The sequence below is a fragment of the Serinus canaria genome, chromosome 6 (assembly GCF_022539315.1).
Source record: "Serinus canaria isolate serCan28SL12 chromosome 6, serCan2020, whole genome shotgun sequence".
NCBI lineage: Eukaryota > Metazoa > Chordata > Aves > Passeriformes > Fringillidae > Serinus > Serinus canaria.
The window spans coordinates 20,775,535-20,797,609 of record NC_066320.1 but is presented as its reverse complement, the minus strand read 5'-3'; the positions used below and the strand labels follow the sequence as shown (position 1 = coordinate 20,797,609).

Here is a 22,075-nt window from a genome sequence, read left to right as displayed (position 1 = left end):
GTTACAATGTGGAACTTTTTCCTTCACTTCCAGCAAAAACCCCCAACAGGGTAGCTTGAAGGTAATGCTGAAAATCTACCCTGGAAGTTACTAGTCAGATCACAAAAATACTATTGAGATTGCTCCAAGACACTGAGTGCCATAAATGACAGAGAAATACAAGTGGAAAAGAAACGTGCTTGTTGACTTGGATGATGAAGTGTCTTTGACTACTGATCAAACCTTTGCTTTAGGTTATGTTCGCAGCATTATCTGAGGTGTCTGAAGTCAGCTAACCGCAGGGACCCTTCCCGGGGACAGTGGCTGGACTGTCCTGTCTCTTGGTCTACACTGACCCTTGCCCAAGTCCCGAAGGTCCTTTCCCACAGCCATAGGTGCGAACAGCACTTAGCACACGTGCTTCTCAAGAGCGGTGCCAAAGGTGGCTATTCGCAAAACTACGTTCCCGACCCACACGATTCTCCCAGCTCCCCATTTCCTGCCCTGTGCCCGGGCTGGCCGCGCCTCTTCGGTCTGCGGCGCGTCCTTGGCGCATCTGTCCGGTTTCCCCCAGGGCGCGGACCCCGGCCGGGGGCTGCCAGCTCCGCGGGGCACCGAGCGCAGGTAGCGGCGCTCCGGACGCTCCGGGGCCGCGGCTGCCGGGCCCGGGGGGGGCTCGCCCGGTGAGCGGCGGCGGGAGGGGGGGCCCGCTGAGCGCCGCGGGGTCCGCCCAGCGCCGCGGCCGCTCGGGCTGCGGCAGGAAAGGAGCGGCGGCTCCTCGGAGAAAGGAGGAGGAGGACGAGGAAGGGGGGGGGGTCCCTCGGAGCGGAGCCGGCCGCAGCGAGAGAGGCGGGGCGGGGTGGGCGCGGGAGGCGTGGAGGGGCCCGCGGAGCGGCGCGGACGGGCGCGTGCCATGCGCGGCGCGGCAGCCGGCGGCTCCCGCTCGCTGGCTCAGCATGCGCGGGCTGTGCCCCCGCCTCTGCCTGCTGGCCGCCGCGCTGGGGCTCTGCGGGGGCAGCAGGAACTGCCCCGACCTCATCGTGGACCGCTGCCTCTGCGCCGCCGAGCGCGCCAAGGGGCCCGGCCGCCCGGCCCTCCGCATCAAAGTGGTCTGCACCGGCGGAGACTTGGTGGAAACTTTGCAGCCCGCCGTGCTGCCCAACCGCACCGTGTCCCTGTGAGTACGGCCCGCGGGCGGCGCGCACCTGGCGCGGACGGGCGGGCGGGCGGGGGGTGCGGGGGAGACGCGGGGCTCGAGGGGACCCCGCGCCCGCCGCTCCGGAGCCCGCAGAACCGCTCCGTGCCCGCTGCAGCCCCGACCCTGCTTTTAAAAAGTCTGTGAGAGTTTGGGGGGGTTTGTTTATTTATTTACTTTTTTCGTGTTCAGTTGGGAAACTCCTGCTGGCGTTCGGGTCGAAGTGGGGGAGCTGGGCTCTCCCTGGTGTAAATTGCGCGCTGCTGCGGGCGGCGGTTTGGGAAATGTCAGTGGAAGCAGAACTGATGGAGCTCTCTGGGGTACCTCTCCGCCAGCGACGGGACGGGCTCGCCCTGTCCGGGCAATAAATGAATGATATCGGTAATGCTGAACTGCCTCCTGGAGTGCTGTGTCATTAACTGTTTTCCCTTTCTCTCTCCTCTCCTCTAAATAAAGTTTGGAATTTGATATCTCCTTTTTAAAGATGAGTTTCTATACAACGGTATGAAACTCTCAAATCTCCAGTATAATTCAGAGTTGTCTGGTAATTTGAAATTACTCGGGGTATGGTGTTTTGGGTTTTTGTTTTTTTTAAACTAGGAATTAGGTTGTGATACTTTGTTGCCTGTTGCACATCGCTAAACTGAATAAATAGTATGTTGTAAGTAAGGTAGTAGAACTTTCTGTGATTGTTTCCTCAAGTACAGCTGAAAGTAATGTCCCTGTAATGCACCCAAGCAGTAATAGCCCTGTGACATTTACCCTTTAGATCATACACATATCAACAGATCTTTTACTCTTGAATTTAGTTTTGTTGACAATTCCTGCTATGAACATCTCCACTGTTCAGTGCATTTTCTTTAAGTCAACACTTTCAGGAGGCAACTGGTAAAGACAGTAATTCATAACATCTGGGGAGCTTGTGCTTGTAAATGTACAGATGTGCTGTGTATGCTCCAGTTCAGTTTTAGCTATAACTGTTGGGTGACTTGATGCTGATTATCTGTATGGTGATTATTTATTTAGGAAACTTCTGCTTCTATACAAGAGACGATAATTGTACTTCGTTCTAAATTTTAATAGGCTGGTTTGGAATATTACATTACTTACCAACATAAACTTTACCCTCAGTGATAAATTCACTGCTACTTCTATAGTTTGCATAACTGGCTATGTAGTTAGAGGTGGTACTCACCAGAATTATAAAATGTCAACGTCTTGGGGAGACAGGAACTATTTTTTCCTCCTGGTTAAAGAGCTATAGAAACTCTCACGCTCAGCATGTCTGCAAAGGTTTTTCCTCTTAAGCATCGACTCTCAGAGTCTTATTTAGGTTTTCATGAAACTTTTGCTGAGGTAAGTACCAGTCAAGGAATCCAGCTGACCATGGGATCAACAGAAGTATGTATTCACTGCAGTGAAAAGAAATTGAATTGGAAACAGAAGTGAGAAAAGATGAACAGGGGAGGTGGTGTGTTTGAAGTGGTAGGTGGGAGGATTTGCTCGCTTATACGTATGATTTAAGGCACCAGTAGCAAACTTGATCCTATCAACCAAAGCACATTCATTTCAGGTAATGCTTGCTCAGAACTCATTAGCAAGGTACTGTGCCAGTTTTTTTAAACTTAAATACCTCTTGACCTGAGAGCTGATTAGCTGGCCCTAGTTGATACAAAAGATACTTTTTTTTTTTTTTACTTTATTTCAAATGGACAAGTATAGTACTATGTATCACCTATCCCTTTTCTTCTCACAGTCTCCTGTCTCATTTTTGAGAATTTTTTTCCTTTTCCAGAAGTAAATTTAAGGTTAAATATTTAAGGTAAAAAAGAAAAAAAAAATAAAATCTGTATTAGAAGTTTTCAGGAGCTAGAACATACAGGTGAAAATTTGATTGAATATGTCAAAGATTTTGCAGGTGAAACCGGGCTTTATGAATTAAGTTACACTTGTGGGATTTGACCAGCTGTAGAAAATAATGATAATGAGCTCAAGTATTAGTGCTCTTACATTTGTTTTTGTAGCTGAATAAGAGATGCAGGCAAAAGAGAATATTCTGGTAGATGCTGCCTGCTTCCATTCAGTTTTATGGGCCCACAGAGAGAAAGTGAGCTTTAACATATGGAACATAACCTTTTGGATTGCTTTAACAATTAAGAAATATAGAGGTGAATAAAAGAGTATATGTTCAGATGCAATAATACTCTAATGAAACAATGTAATAAACATTTTGTGGGGTTTGGGGCAGATTATTCATTATATAGGGAGGCTATTTCCTTGGTGCCATGATCTTTTGGAAGGCAAGATCAAAGCCAAACTCTGGTAACTGCTCTGCGGAGATGGAAGAGAATTACCTCTGCTTTATCTCTGAAGCCATTCAGATATGTAACATCTCATTTACATGCTCAGTAATGGCATTTTCAGCAAATTTAGAAGTTATGGTTTGGTAGCTTAATTGATGCTTGAGTTTGGTGGCTTAGGTTCTTTCACCTAAGTGACTGTGGGTCTTGTCTGAGTTTGATAGTTTAGGCTCTATGGTATATAGGTACTGAACTATTGCTTCTAGGAATACTTCTGACACAATCACACACGGTGACTACAAACTAGGGTGAAGTCACTGAAGAAATGCTTATTCTTGACATGTTTGGACCAATTATTTTCAGATTATGAGGTGAGGAAGTCTGAAGAGTTTCTTTGAAATCATTTGAACACTAGAGCTATTCAGTACTGTCTAAATGCTCCCAATGATAATCACACCAGAAATAAAATCAAAATGTAAGCTGATAGAGCACCTATTCTCTCCTCTTTATTTTATATTAAAACACAAACCAAACAAAAAACCCCCTTGTTCTGGATTCTGTTTCACTGTCTTTATTTAGTATTTTACTGCTTTGGAAACAGGATTCATGAGCTTGATGTGGATCAAAAGTAAAAACTTAGCTGTAGCTTCACAAAGTATTTGCATGTATCTTGTTAAAAACGATTCCAGTCCTTATGGATTTGCAGCATACATCTCATGCTTTGTATTTTGGGACAGGGTGGAGAAAGGGAATTACCTTTTTTTTTTTTTTTTCCCATGAAGAATACAGCTGTTGAATCACTAATTTATGGGATCTACTCTCACCATTTCACTCTCAGTAGGCATTGAAGTGTAGACCCAAAAAGGAGGAGTCATATCAATTCAGGATAATGTCATTTTCTCATTTAAGACTCTGTGGTTGAATACTTGGGGATTATTGTATGAAACCAATATTTCACATTTTTCTTCCAATCAGTGTGATTGGATTGTTAAAATGGAACTCTAGGGAATGAGACTGTTTGTTTGCAATCTTCTTTCTCTTCTATGTTGATGGTAAAATTAGTTGTGAACTTTTTGACTGAGTTGCTGAAATTTGGGCCATATGGAGAAGTTTTTTTGCTGCCTTTTACAATGTGAAACTTCTGCAGTTTGAAATTTTTTTGAATTAGGAGATTGGATTCTCTACTGGACAGTATCTTGGTGGGTTACTTACATACCTTTTTCTTTCATGTCAAGTGGTGCTAAAAACTTCATGTTTTGAATCTTGGAAGTTCTCAGTTCACTATGTGTCACTTGGTATCACTGGGCAGAATATACTTTGAAGTTATAAGTTTCTGAGAGTAGCATCACTTTTTTTTTTCCTCTTTCAATTCAAAAGAAAGTCTAAGATGTATACCAATGGTTGATATTTTTATAAATTTTACCCACAGATACACCTATTGAAAGGTGTAAGTTTAAACTGTCATAATAGAAATAAGAAAATTTATGATAGAGTATGGCTTATATAAATTCTTTATCATATAGGATTCTTCCTACTTTTTATGTCTAAGCCTTTCTTCTGACTTTGAATTGGAGGTTGTCTCAAATTCCTCAGATTCTCAATTTCAGAGTAAGGCTACATGACTCCAATGGTAATCCATAGCCATAATATGAATGAGGGGTGTTCATTTTCAAAGCATTCACAAACATGAAATACTCTCCTGAAAGCAGCATTGCCCCACTTTTCTCTGTCCCAAAATTACTTTTATGTCACATTCATTTATATCATGTCCACTGGAATTTTTTCAGAGTTATTATATTACTGTGTTTTTTTCATGTCTAGTCTGGTCTTTTACCTGCCTATATTCAGTTTAGGTTATATCAATATGGTTTATTTGATATAAACATCTTGTTTTAAAAATAGATGACAAAAATGTTATGTCCCAAAGAGTTCAGCACTTAAGCTAGCCAAAGCAAACAGAGAGTTGAAGAAAGACTGAACAGAAAATATTATTCAGTAGTTTTATTTCCATGTCTTGAAACTCACATATTCTTCTCTATTAATTTGAGACCTAACATAGTCTTGCTAATTTGTAAATAAGAGGATTATTAAAGAAGGTAGGGTGATTCTTGTTATAAAGGTTTTTGCAAACATTTTCACCTTGGTTAGTTTACTGTGTTCACTCAAAGTGGCAGGAAAAAAAGAAAAAGAAACAGGTTTCCTGCTCCATTATTTATATGTATATACATATTTATACATGCTTTCTCTGAAACTCTTAAATAAAGAAAAAGGAAAAAACAGCTTGTGGAAGAAACTCCTCAATAGGGAGGCCTGTATAAAATACACCAAAGACTTGGAAGTCTAGGACAGATGGTTGGGGAGAGCAAAGAATGGAGAAGATAAAGGTTCTAGTGATGAAAAGTCTTCAAATATTACTCAAATGTTAGTCTAATTCTCCTTGATAATACATTTTATATATTAATCTAGAGTGGCCATATAATATTTTATTTTCTTTTTGTTTTTTTCTGATGAGGATGTACCTGCACCTGAAAAGTACTAGTAGTGTGACCACTTGCAAATGATGACTTCTTTTGGATGAAACTGACACATTTGGCATCTTTGGAAGTGATAACCCAAGAGGAGTGTGAAAAAACTTCTGCTATGGAAAATAGAACTCTCATAGGAAATAATGTTCAAAATACAGAAAATGCTACTTTAATAGTGACCATATACCATAACTTCTTAAAGATACACGAGTCATCCTGCAGTTTCTTCCTCTATTATTATTAAACTGTCAAGGCCTTGAGTTAAAAGTGTGCCATATATCATCCTGGTGCTTTTACATCCTCGAGTGTAACATTTTTTGAGGAAAGCATTTTATGTAAGAGAATGGGATAAGAATATCTGGAAGCAGATAAAATCATTTCACAGTATCGAACAGTTCATTAATTTGGTAATTTAATGTAGAAATCAAGTCCTATTTTTGTTGCATACTAGGAAATTTGCTGTATTGTGATCATTCACTTAGTTTCATTCCAGAGGTAAAAATAAGCTGGTGAGGATAGCCAGGGGGAGAGTGATGCATGTGGGAAGGGAGTTTTATCATGTAAGTATATACTCTGATACCTATTGAGAAGGTCTAAATGAAGCTGAGGTTTTATGATACAGTATAATTTCTCAGTTGTCTGGCTACTGACCTTGTTTGCCTTAAACAGGAAGAGATTTGGTCGATCTTATTGGCTCTCTTATCTTTTTTTTTTTTGCCGTGTTCACCTAATATTCATAAAATCTATTTAATTTTATTGATCTAAAGATATGTGCAGCAGAAATTAGTTTCTGAAGTGTATTTATTTGCATCTCTTGCAGTGAGTTGGTGCCAGGGAGAAGGTGATTTGTGTGTATGGAATCTGTCTTTATATGAAGCTGCATGAGTTGCAGGCCCTTGGGACCAAAGTACTGTCATCCCTTACAATGGATTGTTCTTAAAAGATTTTAAAATATGATGTCTTTTTTTTTTCTTTGGTTTTTCTTTAAATTTTTTTTAGGTTTTGTTTTAAGGCTTCTGGAACATTTCTCAAAGTATATTTTTCTTTCCTTGTCCCCTTCTAAATATCCTGACAGTATAATAAAATACAAGGTGAGGTGAAGAGTGGGGAGTAGTGAAGTGGTTAGGAGAGAGCTGAAAGTGGGAAGGTCCAGAAAGAAGGGGTCCAAACAGTGTTAGTAAAAGGAAATTCCAAAGGTTTAGAATTTTATGTATGTTGTCCTTTTTCTACATCCTCAGTGCTTTAAAATCACAAATATTTAAATGATAGATGCTTTATAGTAACAGAATCACATTAACCCCTGTGATACTAGAAGCCCAATTATTACTTTGCTGTTAAAACAGATCCAGAAACTTTCTGGGCAGAAATAGCCAAAGCAAAACTATGTTTTTGTGAAAAGTTTCTTCCTATTTGAGACCCTCTGTCATCACAAATTTTGCTGCTATTGGATTCAGCCTTGTTCCAGCTTATCCATCCCTACTTTCCTCACTGATGTCTTTTGCCTTGGGTTTATAATACAGAGCTGCCGTAAATCTGAAAGTTAAAGGGCAGAGTACCTTTACCCAGGCATAACTTCTGCTCTAGCAGCCAGTAGGAAACACACATTTGTATATCTGCACCTTACACCCTTTGTTCATACACATCTGAGAGCCAGGCCTTCATGAGCTTGGTTTTCACTACTCAATAATATTGATGCCTGTTTTAAAGAATTGCTATTTATGCCATTTGATTTACATTTTTGTAGAAAAATAGCCTATTGATTCTAAGCTTCCTCCTTTTACATGTTTCTAATGGAATATCCAAACTCCCACAGCAATAAAAGCATACAAACCATGAACAGTTTTGAGTATGTACTTATCCAGTCAACTGTGATTATTTTCTATCAGTTACAAGTTTGCTGTCTAGTTCTAGACTTGTCATATATAATTTGGCTGAAACCTCTGTATTATCTATAATATTAACATTTTTTCCTCTACTTTAGCAATTATGTAATACAGGGAACACAGTTTAGGCTTTGTTCTTATTCTTGTGGCAACATGCCATTCTTCACCCTTCTCTTAAAATCAGTTCCAACTGTGTTTTAATGCCTGGGACTGATTTGAGACTATTCTGAAGTTATGGTTAGTCATGAAAGCTCTGGTTTTGCAATTTCTGTTCCAGTCTTGCAGAGTTGTTGACAGTTTCTTTTCTGTACTTAGTTGGGTATCATCTTATCAGAACAGCAGTTTGTCAAATGCATAAACAGTTCTGCCAATAACACAAGCTCTCGGGGTTTATGGATATTATACTCACAGACCTGTAAGTCTTTGCAAAAACCTGAGACTGATTCCTAGATCATATAGAATCTGGATTTGTTGATAGCTGTGCATAAATAAGTTAATTATTTTAAACTTGCATTTTATGCTAGCCTTTGCTGAGTAGCTATTCATCAAAACTTATGAGGGTGGAAGGACACTGGTCTGTGTTTTCAGCATGTCTACTGTAGGCTTGGTACCACATACAATGAGGTTTAATGGATTTTCTATGTTATTAAGGTATCATTATGACTTCAAGTAACCTGGTAAGTCAAGGTCTCTAAATTATGAACATTTATGATTCTCCTTGTTTATTGAAGAATTAATAGCAATCAAGATGATGTCTCTTCATAAAACCTTTTTCTTTATGTTATGAGATTGCCTGTCCCAGAGAACTCATGTTTTGTAATCAAAAGTATTAATTGCAAGGGTTAAGGTTTTATGTGACTTGAGAAAAGAAAAACCTGCATTATAAAATGGAAAATAAGGTTAAAACTAGTAATAACAAAATCAAGCCTGGAAAATGTGAAGAAAAACATAATGGAAGAATTGAACATAACATTATTGTATATTCACAGTTACCTGGCAACATTTGTATTTATATTTGCATTATAAATTAATGTGCATGGTACCAATTTCTTTGAGAGAGGAGGGGTAGAAGGAGATCATAATGTGTTGGTGAGCAACTTTATGACCAGATTAGTTTTCATAGAATTTTCACAGGAAGTGTACTGAAGTGTCAGGTGAGATTTCTCTAAGGAAATGTCCTGGCACAATCTGACACAACAGGAAACCTACAAGCATTTAAGAGAGAGGGAGAAGCAAAACAAAAGTATTATCAATTCTGAGGAATAAAATTTGCCAGTGCTCCTAACTCCTGTGAACTCCTAACTCATGAATTTTTATGTATTAACGTGTGTCCTATCTGGAGAACTTCGCACTGCTAAGAAAGATGCTTTGTTTTCCATGGTCCATCCTCTTTACTTAGTCCCATCTGTTGCATTCCCAGAATCTTTCAATTCTACACTTTTCTTTTTAACTCCTGCTATTGTTGTTACTTCTGCCTGTTTTTTCTTCTCATCTGCATCTTGTTTTTTTCCACTGGTTCTATGAATTGCAGACTGCCAGTGCATTTCTAAAGAAGTAAAAACCCATCTCCCTCCTCATCAGCTCTGCTCTTGGTCCTCTGCTGTGCTGCACTTCTGTGCCAGTCTCTGCGATTTCACTGCCGCGTGCTGCAGCCTCTGCTTTCAGCTCACGGTCTCCGCCACTCCTTTAGTCTTGCATGACTTCCCAGTTCCTTTTGCTTTTCTAAAACCCTCTATTACATCTTCCCTCATCACCTTTGATCCTTGACTCATTTTACCCTTCTCTTCTGAACTCGTTGAGTGGAACTGAAATAAGCGAGGACATGGGTCCTTAGAGAGATCTGAATTAAGTCCTGGAGTTTAGCCGTGCCTGGAATTGGGGCCAGGCAGATGGAGTTGATCCTATTAGACAACTTAGAAACAAGAAAAATCTTTTTATCTCTAACTCTCCCTCCTTAGATCTTATCATTAAAACTGCAGCTAGTGGAGTAGAGAGGTCTGAATGTGGTAGTGTCAAGCAGTGATTTTATATTGACCCACCAGACATGCCACTGCTGATCAGAGGGAACAGCCACAATGATCAAAGTTGTTTTCCATCCTCAGCATTGCATATTGTTTAGAAGGGAAAAGTCTAATTTCCAGTTTTCTCTACACTTTTGTGGCAACATTCAAACAGTATTGCAACCGCCTGTGAAAAACTGTGAAATTTGTGTTACACAAATAATTGTAGTGGTAAAGATGAAGTCTTAAATTTTGTTGTTACTCTCCATGCAGTTCTTGAGCCATAAAACCAAAGTTTACATAAGCAAATCTAAGCTTAAGGGGCTGTATCCGTTTATTCTGTGACACAGCTAGTGTTTTTCACATCATTATCATAAATCTTTATCTTGAATTAGATCAGGTTAATGAACTGTTCTCTGCTATGGTTGAGAAATATGGCTATTTGTCAGATGAGGTAACAGTTGACAAATATGTGCTAATTTTGGAAAAGACACGTTTTTCTATCCATACTGCACAGGGGATGCAGGAAAGGAAGCAGTCAAAATGCATAAATGGAAACCTGCTCTCCACTGGAATAAAACAACATGTTAATCTCTCAGTAATTGATGTCATCATTATAAGGCCTTTTTGTTGGGAAGGCATTCATGAATTCTGTACCAACATTTTCATCATCAGAGTTTTGTTTTACTGGAGTCCCTGCTGCAGTCACACAGCATCTCACCTATAGCAAGGTGGTAAAGGGGGAAAAGCAAAATTTGGTCACATTATGCTTCAAGTTACTCTTCGGAGTATGATATTACAACTTTTAACTCTTGGTGTTTAGAAAACACAGTCAAGCTGTGGGAGCTACAACACCAGATATAAACTGCTGGTGCATGTGAGAATAATATCTGAGGTTTGTTTCTTTATCCCTCCATGTTTGGTGAACAACAGGCTCTTGGAAAGTTAATTTGCTCTTTGCCTGGGCTGTATCATGTAAGGGTCTTATGGAGGGAAGTCCAACACTTCTTTCCTCTACTGCTGGGAGACTGGTAAGGATATTAAGTCTGTCCAGTGGGAGCAGAAAGGCATCAGTTGTGGTTTTACAGGTTATTTTTCTGTGAATCATGCTTTCCTTTGCTTTCCTTTCCTTTCTTTAGCACCAGTGCTGGGAGGGTCACATAAAGGTTTTAGGGTTTGAGGACCTGTTTTTTGTCAACCCCAAGTATACCCGAGGAAGAACAGAAGAGGACAACATTTGAGATATGAACATCAGAAAGTGGCTCCATGTCAATCGTAGATGTATGGAATTTATTTTTATGTATTAATGTGTACAAAACTAATGCCAACTGTTGTTCTTGTTAAATTAAAAGTTACCTGGCATATTCCTATACTTGCTAGTCCTTATAGAGCTCTAGCAGATGTTCTGGTTCTGGTGTCTTTGCTTCGCAGAATAAGAGAAATTGAATGTTCTAACACTTTCCTTTGTCTTTCCCTTCTACAATGAAAGGATGAAAAAAGAAATTCCTAAGACAAAATGTGGGGAAAAAACATTTTATTATTTATTATTGTACTATTCATAATTGTCTTCCCTTTCTGCATAATTAAAAGTTATAAATAACAATATAAAGAGTCAGCAACATAGATTGATGAAGCAAAAAAATAACCCAGAGCTAAATAAATACAATAAATTATAATCTTCTGCATTTAGAGTAAATGAAGTTACTGCTGTAAAGTACTTCATGATTATTGATTATCACTATAAATTTGTTTCTAATAAGCTGTTATTTTAAAAACAATTCTAATTAATTCATTTGTGCCTATATTTAATAACAAGTCCATTAGTGAGCTGATTTATGAAATGACCTTCATAGCAGCTTTACACAGTTGAACAGTAACTTGCTGACTAGGACAACATCTCATTTTTAAATAAGTAATACAGCAGTATTGCTAATTGGATGAAATTGCTTCATATGAAAATACCCTCCATATATTTTCATATATTTTTAATAAGACTCAGGGAGTTTGTTGCCTGACTCACTGTGTAATTAAATGCTGTTTGAATTTTTTGTTTCCTGTAGTTTCCTTTGTAGAACTCAGGTCAACTATTTTGGTGTTGTTATTGTGAGTACGTTACAAATGGAATACTTGGTTACTGAGCTATTTGGTAATGAAGAGGGATTAGATGCCAAGCCTTAGTTTGGAAAGATTAGAGCAAATAATTTTTTAATGCTAGCTTTCCAAAGGACTTCTTTAGCTGAAGTGGAGTGATTGTTTTAAACAAATAAAATCCCTCAAGTAATCATTTATTTAATAGCACTTAAGTCAAGTTGGTTTGGTTTTTTTTCTCTGAAAGTTTCTGTCAAAATGGTGGCACTGAATTACATGTTGAGCCAGTTCTGATTAGTTAATCTATTAGACTTTTTGGTTGGTTGGGTGGTGTTTCCTTTCTGAAATGGGAATAGGTAATAAAGCTTTGGAAGAAGCTTTAGTGGGAAAAACTGTGGCAGCTGGGTTTCCTGGCTATTTTACCTTGATGCTTTGCTGTTTTGTGTGAATTATCCATTAATAATATTGTTCTCGAATACATAAAGATATGATAAATGGACTTTTAAAATGTTTATGGTTACACAGCTTTTTGTTTTCTCCAGTCTGGACTATTAATAAAAATACATATAGCTGTCCTGGACCTGGCTGAAGAGCCATGGATTATCCCAGTATCTTGTCTCCAGACTGAAAATTTTTAAAGCAGGTCCCTACAGTAGAGTCACATTGTGATGTTTTCCAAAAGAACCTTGTTGTCTGCATCATAGCTCAGATTTGTAGTTCCTGTGCATCTGATTTCCCAAAATGGATTGGTTTTCCCCAGCCTGATCCAGCCCCCCTGCAGATCCCATGGCAGTTCCCTGCACTTGGAGCATCTCATGGCAAGAAGTACCATAGCTCAACTGCCTACTGGCAAGGAACCATCCTGCTTTTGTTTATTTCCAAATTCTCATTTGTTTCAGTCCGTGCTGATATGGTTCTCAAACCTGGGAGAATGGACCAGGCTTGGTCTTCAGCAGGGGACTTGGTGTCTCTGCTTTTCTCTTATTTTCTGTTAAGTCACTCTCAGTAAGCTGAAAGATAAGGGGGTGATGAAATGTCACAATATAATTAAAGTTAGTTTATTCTACTAATAGTATGCTTTCTTCTGTTTTCAACACTGTGAAGAGACAACAGTGATAAAACTTCTTTCTGTAACAAAATCATTATATTTAACTCAATCCGTGGGAGAATGCTTTGGTCTTCTAGGAAAAATAAAAGAAGCTCTATTCTTGCTCTTAAAATTTTGGATTAAGGAAAAATGAATAAAAGTTCAAAGTCAGCTTTCTCATTGGTTGGCCTAGTTTTCTTGTGTCAGATTGATAGATTTTCCTGTTTCCCTCTGTATTCCTGAACAATAAGAGCATCTTCAATTTTCCTTGTGTGTTGGGGCCAGTATTTTGTGCTTTGTTTAGTTGTTGGCACTGCAGAAAGCAGAGAGGGAGATGATCTGACCAAGAAAAAACCTGCTAAATTGCAATAACAGCATTCCAGTGAAAAAAGGTTTTGGAGGAGGTAAATGCCTTCAGAAGGTGAAGAGTGCTGGTCGTTGGTCCTTTTTAATTTCATTTTTCAGCTGTTAAAAATGAATTTCTTTGGTTATTGAGGCTGGCACTGTATTTGTTCTGAAAGACTGCAGCATGACTCTGCCTGGTTGATAACACTGAGTTATGCTTCACTTTTGTCTTTCACTGTATTTATAGTTATTATATACTGAAAGAAGTTGAGTAGATTTTGTTATTTACTGGATATTGGCCACAACACTATTTATCTGAGACTGGAAGAAGATGAATGAAACTGGAAGTGGAAAAATTCTGATTTTGAGCCTGAATTTTTTGACCTGGGGGAAGCAAAGATAAAAACATTGGTGATTATAATCTATTCAGGGTTGTACTTCTTAGCCAGTCCAGAAGTCCCTCTGTAATGCTCCCTCCTTGGTATAGCCTCTCCCCATTATTTCTGTGGGACATGCATGAGGCTGATCTTCTCTGAACATCTGGCCACAAAACCTGTGATTCATCCCTGCCTCTGGTCTTTTACTCTTTGTCTTTTACTTTGTTCTGCACCATTTTCCTGATTTTGTGCTGTACTGCTGCCTGTCTCGGCTGTGCTTTTTTGGGGAGAGGGTGTTTCAGGTTTGTTTTTAAACTTGTGAATGATGGGAGTCACCTTCCAGTAACTGAGGAGTAGGAGAGTCCTCTCCTTGAGCCTTCAGCAGGAAAGCCTTTACCAGTTTTGACTATTCAGGGTGCCTGTTGTCTGCCATATTAACCCTGAAAAACAAGATATTTAGGGTCAGATTTATCACATGCTTACACCCATCAACTGAGTGCTTTTTACAGCAGGGCAAAATGCTTCCAGTTTAGATAATTTCCTCTGTGTATCAGTCTGCCTGCTTGGTTTGGAGATTTACAGACTGCACAGAGGACATCCTGCCCAGTCATCAGAGGCAGATCTCTTCTGCCAAGTTCTTTGTACAGGTCTGGAGAAATGTGCCTGTTGTGGACACTGAGTGAGAGTTGAAGGCTGTCCTGCAGCAGTGGAGGATGCTGTGGGGTCCTGATGGGTTCCCCAGCCCTGAGTGCTTAGGGGGGATTGTGAGCTCATTTTGAGCTTGCAAGTGTTGTGTTTAAGTAATATTTTTTGTCTGTTTTTGTGTTGTATTTAATAACAGTTACTCTGCTGAAAAAGACACAGAGATCACTGAAAAAGTAATATTTTATTAAGGTTAGTTTTCTAGTGTTTAAATGAATGGCGGAGTAAAAATATTAGTTGATGACTTGAACTTATGAATATTCCATTAACTGTCCAAGTCTTTCCCTCCTCTGATTTCCTGTGATTTTCTGTAAATTTAAGTGACCAGGAAAAGGGTCCTATAAAATCCAGATTAAATTCAGCATTCATAAATCTTAAATGAAAATGGTGTTTGAAACATTTTAACTTTGCTTACCCTTTGATTGGCTGTGAACAAGGCACTTGCTAGCTCCTGCTCTGGAGGCAGGATACACCCTGTGAAGAGGAAATCTCAGAGTAGTCAACATTCATGACGGAATAAAACATCTTGTTCCTGCTGTGTAAGCCCACAGTGGTGCACCTGCATCTTGGACACTGATTCTGACACAGCTCTGATTCTTCCATCTCAAAATGGCATAACAGGACAAGGAAAGGTATAGAAATATGCAGAGTTGTGAGAAAGATTGTGTGTGAGGAATAGCTGAAGGGCCTTTATCCTGAAAACCTCTAAAGTCTGTTAAATAAGGAACATTATTCACTGTTTTCCATATTATGGGACTGAAGAGGCAACAAATTATTGAAGTTTCATAGGAAATAAAAATTAGCTTAGCTGCAGAGCTTCTTGCTGTGGTTTTTGTATTCACATATCTTCTCTTGACCACTGCCAGAGACAGGACAGAGTTACAAGGATTCCTGTCTGAGCTGCTCCTGATGGGTTGTTGCTGTATTTATGCACGATCCAGATGGAGCACAGCAAGTTCTCAGGTCAGGTGAAATGATTTCAGCCTGGGGTAGCTCTGTGGAGTTACATGGATCACTTGGCAAGCTGGACTCGATAGATCAGCGTTCATTTTCACATGGCCAAGAATGTTGTCATAGGTCCAGAATAAAGAAAATAGTTTGCACTTGCATGTTCCAGAAAACAGTTCCAAAATTGTGTCACTGAAAAGCAGTTAATTATAATGGTGCATAATCAGTTAAACATCTGTTCCTGGTGTGATATTACTAAAAGTGCAGTGATAACATCATCCTGGATCCAAAAGTGAGGAATAAAAAGCAGAATAAGGAGTGTTACTTTTGTTTGCTGCTACCAAGAAAAAGATGACCAGAAAAAGATGTTACATTTTCGTTTCAAGCATGATTTAAGAACTACAAAATCCGTGCTGTATCCTTGAATGTGTTCTCATAAATCTGTTCTACTTGTTTGAGGTTAAGAGTTTCTTGATCATTTGTCTGATCATCAGAAAAAAAAATAAAAAGATGCCTGATGTTGAAGATATTTTAATTTGGGAAACAGTTATTGAGAACTCAAACCAAATGAATTCAGAATAAGAATGCAAATGAAAATCTACGTGAGAGTAATTAACCTTTGGAAGACATAGGAACTGTAATGGAAATTTTTACCTTCTTAAATTAAGACTGAATATTGTAAAATTTCTACAAGGTACTGATTTGGCATGTTTATTACTGGGAGGGGTTCTTGGCTTTGTGATCACATTGTCTCTTCTTGGCATTAAAATAAATGACCTGGTGAAAATCTACTTCTAGTATGTATTGACATGTACTTGTGTGAGTACTACCAAACCCATGATTTCAGTGGTTTTGGGCACAGAAATACCAAGGCAACCTCTGCAATGTTTCTTTCTGTATGGTAGAAGCTGCCAGTCTAGTGAAGTACTTGTAAACGTGTGACTCATTGTTTCTAACACAGAAGTGGAATCCTGCTAGTATCAAAACAGTGTTGTTGACTGTACAGTAGTACACTGTGTATTTGGAAGTACTCAACACTGGATAGTTTCCAAGTGTCTTTTGGCTTGACACTGGCAAACATATTCACCAGGTGTACTTCATCTGTGAATAGTTCTGCTTTGAGTTCTGCCAAGTACTCTGGCTCTAATTTAACTCTTGAGAAGTCAAACCCAGTGATTTTAATGGTGTTTATTATTTGATGGTGCACAACTAATTCAGTTTCTCCATCAAATTTAATCCTTGCCTAAAACATGCTGCCTACAAAAAAGATAGTAGCATAAGAAGTTGCAGTTTAAAGATATTTCCTGTGTCTATATTCTTTTATAATGAACTGTATTTTTGCTTTCCCTGTCTGTTGCTGCTTTTTTTATTGAGTGGTGGTTGTTGGTAAAGGGGATTCTACTAAACCCCAGTATAGCTCTAAGTCAGTGTATAGCAGCTTTATTGCAGAGATGAAAGTCATGAAGAGCTTTGTGATTTGAATGTTACCATCCTTTGATCTTTAAGTTACTCATTAAGTTTAATGTTTCAGTAGCTACTGTTTTTGAAGGTCTTCTTCTGTACCTTGTATTTTAAATTTAAAAAAAAAAGTTATTTCTGTAATTTGGCACAGTTTCTTTCCTGTACTAGGAAATGCGACCTTTTAGCCGTATTAAAAAGATTTCCTCTTAAACTTTCTTAGTACTTTTAAAAATAATTTATGCAACAATGAAAGTAGTATGTTACAATTTATAAACACAGGCTGAACAAGTTAGATGTCTGTTTTTTCCATATCACTTTCAATCAAGTTTACAGCTAGTTGGAGAACCTACAGGTACATCATGTGTGTGCAAAATTAGTGTATTTTACTTACTGAAATGACAATTGTTTAAAAGAACATATAAATCACCCTGAAGATTCACTGGTAAAATCTAGTAAATTCTTATGTAATCTGGAATTATTTTTGTATTAGTGATGGATGATCTCTTGTGTAACAGGTATGAATATATACATTATATTATACCAGGCTTCTAATGCCACAGGAGTAATCCAAGGTATTAGAGGAGAAATCTTAATGCTGGCAGGTCTTTAATCGCAAATGCTTTCTAGACAATTAAATTACTGCTGTTTCAATTTGTAAAAATATAGGGAGGGGGTTTCACGACGCAGCTAGATTTCAGCTTTCTGCTGTGTAAAACAACTACTAACAATTTGGAATTAAATTGAGATACGATGCATATGCTGGGGGGAAAGGTTATGTTTAAAAATGAGAAAAATAAAACCCCCACAAAACATTTATAACACTTGAAGCCAGCAAGCTTTTTTCTCCTCTGTAACTTAAAACTGGCTTTCTAAGACAATGTGCAAACCATTATAAAAGTATTCAAGAGCAAAGTCCTTTGCCAGAATTCGGTAGCAGGATCTTGAAATGTTTTTATGGCATCCATGCTGCAGGCATTAAAGGAGGCTGCTGGTCCCTTCCACTGTTCAGACCTCTTCACTTCATGTATAGCCTCTCCGGATGCTATCCTGGGTCTCTGGCATTGGAAAAATTATTGCTGCCACCCATTTCTGCAAACAGGTACCATTTTCACAGGAAAAACTTTTTAAAGTCACATCAGCTTATGGCACCATTAATGAAGTCTGTATGGAAAGGGCTTATGGTACAGCATGTGTGATCAAAGATTGCAAAACTTACTTAATACAGTATGTATTTATACAACATTTTGATGGAGTATGTGTCCAAATGTTATTGTCAATAAATCTTGACAATAGCCAAGCTGAGAAAACACAAACTGACGATAGGAGCTGACACACGAGTAGCAAAAGTTATACTTTGGGGATTTCTAATAAAATAAAAGGATATTGAATGACTTAAAACAAGCTTTTTCTGAATTTAATTCTTCCCAGGACACATCAATTGTATATTTAAGCACTTACATTATGAGCCTGGTGAGAGTGATAGTTGCAGTTTCTGGGATTTTTGTCAAGAACAGAGAGTGCAGAACATGTTCTGTGTTCTTTCAAGGTGACTAAGATCTTACTTTACTTTAATGAATATAGAATGGGGAAACTTGCTCATACCAGTCTGACAGAAATACATCAATAGTTCCTTTTGTGCAAGATGATAGCACGGTACTTGATTCCTTTTAATCATGTTCAGGAAAGAGATAAATTCCCATTTTCTATAGCGAGAAATCAGCTCTTTGTAATTGGTTCAGCATCCAAGTCAAGATCCATTTTATAAAAGAATGTTCCTTGCTTTGCTATTTTTAAAGATAATTAAAATGCAATTTTTAAGTTTACTGTCAGAAATGCAATATTACAGTATTTGCTTTCTGGTTTGAGAACTCTACACAATGTGTACATTGGCTTAATCTTAGCATTTACCAAAATCTGTAGTCTTATCTAAAGCTAAATTTATACTTCTATCTGTAGTATTTGTTGTTCATAAAGTGCAGTTGAAAGCAAGTGAAAATTTTGTTTTATTTATGATACAAATGATAGATGTTGTACTTTGATAGCTAACTCTGTAATTTTTGGTTCTGTTAAGACACATGTTGATGTTGTTCATAAATGACATTCAATATTTAGGAACAGTTAAAAATCCTTGCAAAACAAAGCACCTTAGGGAGTCAGAATGTTGGTCCTCTACACAAATATGTCTCTGATTTCAGTAATTTGAAAAGTTTGAATTTAGGTTGCAGGATTATTATTTTTGAGATGATAGGAAACAAAAAGAAAAAAATAGAGGGAGAGGTGGTGATGCATAGCTTGTAGGAAAGCAGTAAACTGCTGAATATTGTACAGATTCAGATGGCCATTGTCAATACAGTGGAACACCATCCTTCAGGTAAATACTGGATACCTCTTTGGTTGTCAGAGGTAGGGCTTAATGATAATCTGTACTTCCTTTCAGTCTTACTGCATTTTCACGTCTCCCTGTCATGTCATTGCCATTTTCTCCCATTACAGTGGTACAAAGAAGAATGGTCGTGCTGGGTTTCTTGCATATATTGTAATGGAAATACCAAAGAATTTCTCCTTTTTATGTGTAAGAGGTCACAGATAATGTGATCAAACAGCAGTAGCTTCTGATGATAAAAGCATCCCTGCATGGTTTTTCCAGGCCTGACTGAATGATGGGTCTGTGGGGCTTGTGGCAGAGGTGTGAGAGGGTGAGGTTTGGGGGAGGTCACCTGTCATGGGTTTTCAATATTTCCAAGACATTCCAGCCAAGTATGGAAGCTCAGCAATCTGCAAGTAAATTAATTGAGCTTCTCCTGTGTTTATTTTCTGTATTTTCATTTGACATCCCCATGGATTTTCATCTGACCTCTCCTGGGATGAGGGTGATGGTGATCCGAAGGAAATATTTCCTTGTCCTCATCACAGAAGATGCTGTGATGATGTTTGAGGGCAAGAAGGTACCCTGCCTTATTCTGCCTGGAGATTCTGCCTGGGGTAAAGCTGGCCATTCACCTGGGTACCTGTCAGTCAGCAGGAGGGCAGATGGTGAGCAGGTGCCTGGCTGACCAGGGCATTTGTTCAGGGCTCCAACACAGCCAGTGCTGTGGGTCTGTGGGGTGGAGGAGCTGGTGATGAGGAGTGAGTGTCCATCCCAGAGAGGTTTCTGGAGTATTAAATGCTGCTGCATAACTCCTTTTGACATACTTTGGGTGTAGGGGGATACAGTATGGGTAAATGAAGGTGGTGTAGAAAGAGGGACCAATTACTAAAGATTAGTAGAATTAGACCAATTCTAAAGATTAGAAGCAGGCCTGATCTTAACAGGCCACACCTGTAGCCAACAAGTGGTATAAAAGAGTGGATTGGTGGGATTTGGAGAGAGAGGAGTCAGGTGACTGCTGCAAGGACAAGGAACAGGCAGTGCTTAGAGGAGCTGCCCGTGAAAAACATCGAGGAGGTATGAAGCTCTGGCGATATGAATTCCTTGCACTGTAATGACATTAGAACTCATTGCTATCTAAGACAACATTTGGGTATGAAGGGGAATGTATGTTTGCATTTAATTTCAGACTGTCTCTGGTCTGGTCTTGCAGACTGAGTGCTCCTCTCCTTCTGAAAGGCATTAGATGCATTCCTGAAGCAGAGCTTGAACTTGATTTCACCCACAAGAAATCCCATCAGTGTGCTTGGAGGCAGCACTGTGCCACAAACCGAAGCACAGGAGGGGGAATGAACAGGTTCCATTCAAAGCACACTCGTGTCCTGAACCCATCGAGACACCAGCCTGGGGACACCCTGGGGGTTGCCAGAAGACCAGAAGCGGTGGTGGAGATTTTGGTACAAATGAAACACAATTAATTTTCAAAAACCAAGTGTTAAACAGCAAAAAATACCTCCACCAAATTCTCCCTCTAATTGTATGAAAGCAATGACATGGGGAGATCTGCATTAACCCCTTCTTACTCCTGGTTTGTCTTCCACAGTAGAGAGAACTTGAGTTCTGTCTGGGAGCAAAGGTACTAGGCACATCTTCAGAGCCCTGTCCAACTCACAGCCCTGTTACATGTACGTGAAGATTACTTGACATGGTTTTATATATAAGTTCAGAAATTCAGAGGGATTCTGTGTTATCTCTGCACACAAGACTCCTCAGTGTTCCTTTGTGTAGGGTCTGGCTGAGATGGAGTCAATTTTCCCAGGGCAGCTCTCCCAGTGCTGTGCTTTGCATTGGTATCTAGAAAGGTGTTGAGAACACCTCAGTGTTTTGGCTGCTGCTGAGCAGGGCTGGCACATTGTCACTGACTCTCCAACATTCCCCCATCAGGAGGCAGGGGTGGGCAAGAGGGAGGGGGAGGGGACACAACGTGGACAGCCGACCCAAATTACCCAAAGGGATGTTCTATACTATGTGACATCAGCTCAGATATAAAATCTAAGGAAAGGAGGGGAAAGGGGAGCATTTGTTATTTGCATTGTTTGCTTTCTGGAGTGACTGCTACCAGTGATGAAGCCCGGCTTCCCAGGTAGTGGCTGAACATCACTTGGTGGGAAGTAGGGAATAAACCCTTTTTTTCCCCCTCTACTTCTTAATGCACGAACTTTCTCTTTTGCTTCAGTGAAGTGCCTTATCTCAAGCTATGAGTCATTTTCCATCTTATTTTCTCTCCCCTGTCCAGCTGGGAAGGGGAGGGATGGAGTGGCTTGGTGAGCACCTGGTATCCAGCCAAGGTCACTGCACCACATCTTGGTAGCCCTGTGTCTGTGTGTGTAGTATTTTTGTCTGTCTATGGCATGAGTGAGCTCATGAAGGTGAACTAATTCTACATCTTGTAGTGCCAGGGTGGAATGATTTTGTCTGTTTGCTGGGATCACCTGTGAAATATTCACTGAAGGTTTTGTTAAATATAATATGAAATAGCAGCAGTGAGAGTCATTCAGAAGTGTTAAAAGAATTTAGCTAAGTAATTTTTGTTTACCAGTATTATGGGGAGTGCATTTTGAAGTCATTAAGGTATTTGAAAAGGTAGGAGCAGGTTCTATTTTCAAATTCCTTTACTTTGTATCTTGCAATATTGTTATTTGCTACTACTTCAGCTGATGAACAGGACGTAAACTAAAAAGCTGTATGGGTAAGAAGGAACAGCAAATAAAGGAACAGCTTCATCACAGCTGTTATTTAAGACCTTTGTAAACTTCT

The 22,075-nt window shown here is 39.2% G+C and overlaps 1 protein-coding gene across 1 annotated transcript in view; it reads left to right on the top strand.

Annotated features, from left to right (window-relative positions):
* The first annotated feature begins 935 nt into the window (after nucleotides 1–935).
* The window catches only part of LOC103813901 (adhesion G protein-coupled receptor A3), a 252,743-nt gene continuing 231,603 nt past the window's right edge, over nucleotides 936–22,075 (top strand). Inside the window, exon 1 of the mRNA XM_030241296.2 lies at nucleotides 936–1,156. Within this exon, the coding sequence (XP_030097156.1) occupies nucleotides 936–1,156 (221 nt within the window). The remainder of the gene's footprint in view (nucleotides 1,157–22,075) is intronic.